The sequence below is a fragment of the Carlito syrichta genome, unplaced genomic scaffold (assembly GCF_000164805.1).
Source record: "Carlito syrichta isolate Samal-C Ts95f unplaced genomic scaffold, Tarsius_syrichta-2.0.1 Scaffold109651, whole genome shotgun sequence".
Taxonomy (NCBI): domain Eukaryota; kingdom Metazoa; phylum Chordata; class Mammalia; order Primates; family Tarsiidae; genus Carlito; species Carlito syrichta.
In genome coordinates, this window is record NW_007053747.1 from 1 (window position 1) to 6,531 (window position 6,531).

General features: G+C 52.2%; 1 protein-coding gene across 1 annotated transcript in view; it reads left to right on the forward strand.

Annotated features, from left to right (window-relative positions):
- The first annotated feature begins 1,831 nt into the window (after window positions 1–1,831).
- CD300A (CD300a molecule) overlaps window positions 1,832–6,531 on the forward strand; it is an 11,315-nt gene continuing 6,615 nt past the window's right edge. The window contains exons 1-3 of the mRNA XM_021717521.1: window positions 1,832–2,198; window positions 2,869–2,998; window positions 5,919–6,013. Coding sequence (XP_021573196.1) covers window positions 1,832–2,198; window positions 2,869–2,998; window positions 5,919–6,013 — 592 coding nt within the window. The remainder of the gene's footprint in view (window positions 2,199–2,868; window positions 2,999–5,918; window positions 6,014–6,531) is intronic.

The following is a 6,531-nucleotide window of genomic DNA, read 5'->3' on the forward strand; positions in this document are numbered from 1 at the left end:
AGTCTCACTCTTTGTCGCCCAGGCTGGAGTGCAGTGGCACGCTCATGGCCACCGCAGCCGTGACCTGCTGCTGGGTTTAGGCGATCCTTCCACCTCAGCCTTCCAAGTAGCTGGAACTTCAAGTGTGCGCTACCATGCCCGGCTAATATTTTTATTTATTGTAGAGATGCAGTCTCACCAAGTTGCCCAGGTTGGTCTCGAACCGCCGGGCTCAGGCAGTCCTCTCACCTCAGCCTCCTAAAGCGCTGGGATTACAGGCTGAGCCACTACGCCCAGCGTAGAGTACTTATTGAGGGTCTACGATGTGCCAGGCACCTGTGGACAGTGAAGGTATACGAAGGAGACCCTCCCAACCAGGGGCTTGCATTCAAGTGGTCCCACACTCACAAGTGAGGGGATTTAGGAATTTGGACAGGCTGGGAACAGTGGCTCACGCCTCTAATCCCAGCACTTTGGGAGGCTGAGGTCAGAGGATTAATTCAGTCCAGGAGTTCAAGACCAGCCTAGACAAGAGAGTGAGATCTCGTCTCTATAAAAATTCAAAAAAATTAGCCAAGTGTGTTGGTGTTCACCTGTAGTCCCAGATACTTGAGAGACTGAGATTAAACTCAGGAGGTTGAGGCTGCAGTGAGCCGTGATCATGCCACTGCACTCCAGCCTGGCTGACAGAGTGAGACCCTGATTCAAGGAAAAAAAAAAAAAAGAATTTGAAACAGTGAGTAAAATTAGAGTTCTAATCCTAGGGAAAGAGAGCAAGTCACCCTACCCCAACTGTCCGCCACCAATTTGGGACCTGATCATAGACTTTCTAGGGCAGAGAGGTGCTGTACCCACAATTGCCCAGAGTCACGTGCCCATTGGCTTAGGGCAGGGGCCATATGTCCTCTGCCTTGTGGCTGACATTATCTTCAGGACATCACCCGCCTCTTCCAGCTTTGAGTCTGAGAATCTTTTGGGAAAATGGCAGATATAAATCTTAGAAAAAGGCCAGGTGTGGTGGCTCTCCTAGCACTTTGGGAGGCAGAGGACTGCCTGAGTCTGCAAGTTCGAGACCAGCCTGGGCATCATGGCGAGACCTCATCTCTACAATAAATCAAAAAATTAGCTGGGTGGCACATGCCTGTAGTTCCAGCTACTTGGAAGACTGAGGTGGAAGGATCACCTGAGCCCAGTAGCCCGTGAGTGTGCCACTGCACTCCAGCCTGGGCAACAGAGTGAGACGTCGACTCAAAAATAAAATAAAATAAACAAAAACAAAAACTAACTAACTAACTAAATCTTGTAAATAAAAAATGAGCTTCCTTAAAAATTAAGTCTACAAGAACTGGGAAAATGAATGAAATGAAGGTTGCCGTCCACGCGCCTCCTGCGTTCGTGACTATTTTGATCCACAGACTTAACGAGGTGTGTCTCTGTGTTCTGGTCCAAATGCTTTGGCAGCCCCATGGCTGCCCCAGCTTGTGTTCCCCGGGTAGGACCAGATTGGAATGTGGCTGTTCTCACACCTGAACTGCCCAGGGCTGGGATGGCCCTCCTGGGAGGGCAGTGCTTAGGGTGAGTTCTTACGGTGCTGGCAGGTTTGGAAGCAGGAGTCCCTGGTTGGCCAGAGGGGTGGAGAGGGCAGAAGAGGGGGTCTGGGGGCTGCAGGAAGGGGCTACTATGATCAAAATCTTAAGGGTGGCAGAGCAGAAGTGGGCAGGCTCAAGGTGTGATCTGGGTGATGGGGATGGGATGAGGTGAAGGGGTGCAGGCTCAGGGTTGAGGGAGGTGATGTGGAAAGGGGGGAATCTCCAGAGGACCTGGCCTCAGAGCATCCCCGACCCAGGCCCGTATGGAAAGGAGCCAGGACTTGGGCTTGTGTTTTCCAGGCTGTTTATCTCTGAGCGGCCCCCGCACCGTGACGGGCACCGTGGGAGGATCCCTGAACGTGCAGTGTCAGTATGAGGCGACATACAGGAGTTCCAGCAAATACTGGTGCAGAAAAGTGGTTTATAAGCTATGTGAGAAGGTTGTGGAGACCAAAGAGCCAGAGAGAGAAGAGAGGCACGGCCGAGTATCCATCAGGGACCACCCTGCACAGCTCGCCTTCATGGTGACCATGTGGAACCTCACAGAAGAGGACGCAGACACATACTGGTGTCAGATCAACAAAAACTTGCTGGATCTCTCCTTCCAGGTGAAGGTTTCCGTGTTCCCAGGTGAGCCTCTCCTTTACTGACCTCAGGGACACCTGACGGGGCCCAGGTTGGAGCAGCTGGGGCAGAAATCAGATCAGAGACAAGAGCAGACTATGTATGCATGTGTGCATGTATATGAGTGTGTGTGGGTGGGGGGAGAGAAAGAGAAAGAGAGAAAGAGAGAGAGAGAGAGAAGCATTCTGGAGCAGCGGGCATCTCTGCCCAGGCTGGATGATGGAAGGTGCTCGTCAGTTGATGAGGAGAATGAGAGAGCGCAGAAGCACAAAACAAAACAAAAACTAACTAGCTGCGTGAAAAAGGGAGTTCAGGCAGAGGCCGGCAGGGCCAGGCGGGTGGGCGCTGAGCACAGCCAGAGCTTCACCACGTGACAGTTCAGATTTGCAGTCGAGACAGACTTCTCTGCAGCACGGGGGAGACACGACGTAGGGACCCACGGGAGGACCGACTCGCCAGGGCATGGAGTCAGGACTCTTGAGGGGATACCTGTGTCCACGGGAGGGTCCTGGAGAGACTCGCGCCCCAGGGTCCTCCATCCTGCGCCCTTCCCCGTGAACATTTTGTGTGAAATCAAACCCCAAGGGCATGGCTGGGCGGGGGGAGAGGCAGAGGAGCGATCCCTGCATCTGATTTATGGTTTTGCCGCCAGCATTCACGCCAACGACACCTACAGGTACCACGGTGGCCAAGACCTGGACAATCACAACCACAGGCCCACCTGAGTCACCCACCACCTTGTCTGCCGTGAGTCCCACCCACAGTGCAAGCTTCCAGGGGGACCACGAACAGAGGCCGCGCTCACAGTAAGCACCCTACGTCCTGTGACGTGGAGGGGACCTCGGCCATGTGGGCCAGCTGGAGGGCCGAGTCATGGCCCTAACCCCAGGCCCAGGTGGAAGCCACAGTCTGTACATCCGGCTTGGACGGCCAAGGCCTCTCTGGACCTGGCCTGCTTAGGCTGGGGAGAAGCTGGGGGTGGATGGAAGGAGTGATATTAACAAGTGCTGGTGAGATCCTACCAGGACTGTGCTAAGTGCTTCCCACAGATCTTCTCAATTGCTCCTCACACACCCGTGTGCTGTCATCATCCCTGTTTTACAGATGGGTATACTGAGTCTCAGAGAGGTTAAGTAATTTGTCCCATCAGGTAGCTACAAGAGTCAGGGCTGGGCTTTCAATCCAGGTTTATATGACTAAAATCCCGGGTTCTCTCCTCCAAATAATGTTTCTCAGCCTTTTTGAGGGTCAACCACCCCACAGAGAATCTGATGTCGATAGACTCCCCAGAAAAATGCATGTAGTCACAAACCACTTCTGAGATTCACAGACTCCCTATTCTAACCCACCTGGAGCCCTGCGGTTCCATTCTGGCACTGGCCACCCGGAGTTAGCACAGACCCTATAGGTTAAGCGCTCTGACCTCCACAAGACCACCCTCATTCAGCTGCACTTTGGGAATCCCCAGGCCATCACCACTTCTGACCAACTGGCTACAAACTTCGGGGTTCCTAGGACCCTTTCAGGTTCAACAATATAGTGCTCTGAAAAGTACTATACTTATTACAAGTTTATCATAAAGGATAACAATCAGGACCAGTCAAATGAAGACACAGGTAGGGTGAGGTCTGGGAAGATCCCAAACAAAGCTTCTGTGCCCTCTCCAGGTGGAATCAGGGAGCATAACCTCCACCCCCAGTCAATGTGTTTATCAACCAGGAAGCCCCTCCAGGTCTCAGTGTCCAGAGTTTCCGTTGGCATTTCATTACGTAGGCGTGATTGTTTGATCATCGGCCACGTGACTGAACTCAATCTGTATCCTCTCTCCTTCTCCTGGAAGTTGAGCTGGCTCAGAGTCTCAGATCTCTAAGTTCCTGGTTAGTCCTTCTGGGGAGCAGCCCCATCCTGTTAACTCAACTCTTAGGGAAACTCGGGTGTGATTCATGAACAACAAAGATACTTTGTTACCTGGGAAATTCCCAGGCTTGGACCTCCCTCCCAGGAACTAGGGACAAAGGCCAGTCAGATTCTTATTTTTAGAAAGCAGCATTTGTTGAGAGGACAGTGGGAGGGCACCCAATCAAGTGTTACAATATAACACCCGCGAAGCCCTTTCTAGAGGCTTCCACCCACCCAGAATCACAATCTTAATATCAGACAAGGTAAGATTCAGACCCAAACATGCCACTTCCAGGTGTGTACCTTGTAGAGACACATGGGCCACGGAGCTGGGTTTTGTGGGACCTGAAGGTTGTACAATTTGGAGAGGTATCTAAGAAAAAGATGAGAAAATTATGACTGCAAAATTAGGCACGAAAGAAGGGACCCAAGAAAGGGAGGGATCTGAAGCTTGGCTGTGTCAGCATCATGGTCAATCTGCTGCTGTGTGGTCAAGTGTGAAGTGTCGAAGCTGCGAGGATATTTGTTGCAGCAACATTTGTAAATGCAAGAGACTGAGAGAAGTGACCCTCCAGAAGGGACATGATCTCTCCATGCAATGGGATACTATGCAGCTGTAGAGAGGAGTGAGGGGCTTCCTGGAAAGTTCTCCAAGTTGTGTTGTTAAGTAAAACCAGAATAAGCCGGGCTCGGTGGCTCAGCCTGTCATCCCGCGCCTTTGGGAGGATGAGGTGAGTGGATTGCCTGAGCCCGCGGGTTCGAGACCCGCCTGGGCAACTTGGCGAGACCTCATCTCCACAATAAATCAAAAATCAGCCAGGCGTGGTAGCGCGCGCCTGTCATTCCAGCTACTTGAAAGACTGAGGTGGAAGGATCGCCGGAGCCCAGCAGGTCGAGGCTGCGGTGGCCGGGAACGGCCACTGCACTCCAGTCTGGGCGATGGAGTGAGACTCCAACTCAAAAAAACCCCAAAAAACCCAGAATAGTGTTATACTATGCCTCCTTTATGTGAAAAAAGAAGAGAAACAACATACATGCATATTTGCTTGTATACCAATAAAGAACCTCTGGAAGTTTCTCAAGTACACTGCATGTGAGTATTTGGGGCAATTGAAATATGTGTAGATGGGATTATACTTTAAAAAATTGACCTCAGCTTGGCAGGGTGGCTCACATCTGTACCCCAGCACTTTGAGAGGCCGAGGCGAGAGCATTGCTTGAGACCAGGAATTTAGACCAGCCTGGGCAACATAGCAAGACCTTGTCTCTACAAAAAAATCAAATCAGACATGGTGGTACATGACTGTCGTCCCAGCTACTTGGGAGGCTGAGGCAGAAGAATTGCCTGAGTCCAGGGGGTTGAGGCTGCAGTGAGCCGTGATTATGCCACTGCACTCCAGCCTGGGTGACAGAGGGAGACTTCAACTCAAAAAAAAAAAAAGGACCTCATCTCTCTACCTAAAGAGTGAGGGAGGAGGCTGGGGTCGGTGGCTCAGCCTGTCATCCCAGCACTTTGGGAGGCCGAGGCGAGCAGATTGCCTGAGCCTACGGGTTCGAGACCCACCCAGGCAACTTGGCAAGACCCCATTTCTACCATAAATCAAAAATTAGCTGGGCATGGTAGCACGTGCCTGTAGTTCCAGCTACTTGGAAGGCTGAGGCGGAAGGATCGCCGGAGCCCAGCGGGTCGAGGCTGCGGTGGCCATGAACATGCCACTGCACTCCAGCCTAGGTGATAGAGTAAGACTCCAACTCAAAAAGAAAAAAAAAAAGAATGAGGGAAGCAAGACTGCCCACCTGCCTCACCTACCCTGTGTCTCTGTCTAGGCTTCCTCTGCTCCTGTCCTTGTTGGCACTACTGCTGCTTCTGCTGGTGGGGACCTCTCTGATGGCTTGGGGTTTGCTTCAGAAGCAACTCAAAGGTGAGTCAGCTCTCGTACCCTCTGCCCCACAGGTGGGTAGGTCCCGACCAGGTTGTCATCAAGGCTCTGTCCTGGTTCTTCAGCAAGTGCGAAGCCTCAGACCCTATATCCCAGTGTCCCCAGAGGGCAGTCCCCAGAGGAGGTATCCCAGCGTGTGCTGGTTACAGGCTGTGGAAGGTGGCTCCCTGGAGAGAGGCCTTTCCCCCCGCGGGGCCTGGGGTGGTTGTCCCATGAAGTACCAACCCTGTGCTGGCGCATGCCTGCGATCCTAACTGTAGTGGCCGAATGTTCAATCCGAGAGACCACCAAGAGCCAATTCCGATGAAAGTTCAAGAAGGTCTTTATTTGCAAGTTCGAGCCTGGACCTCTATCGACAACTGACGCAGCGGAGTACACCCAGAGGCCCTAACTTTCTTAAGCAGACAACTTTTATGTTTTTACACAAAGGGAGGAGGAGTTTGGGGGGACTTTTCAGTCTTGTTACCATTTAATTGGGTAGTAACCTCTGGTGGTCAGCT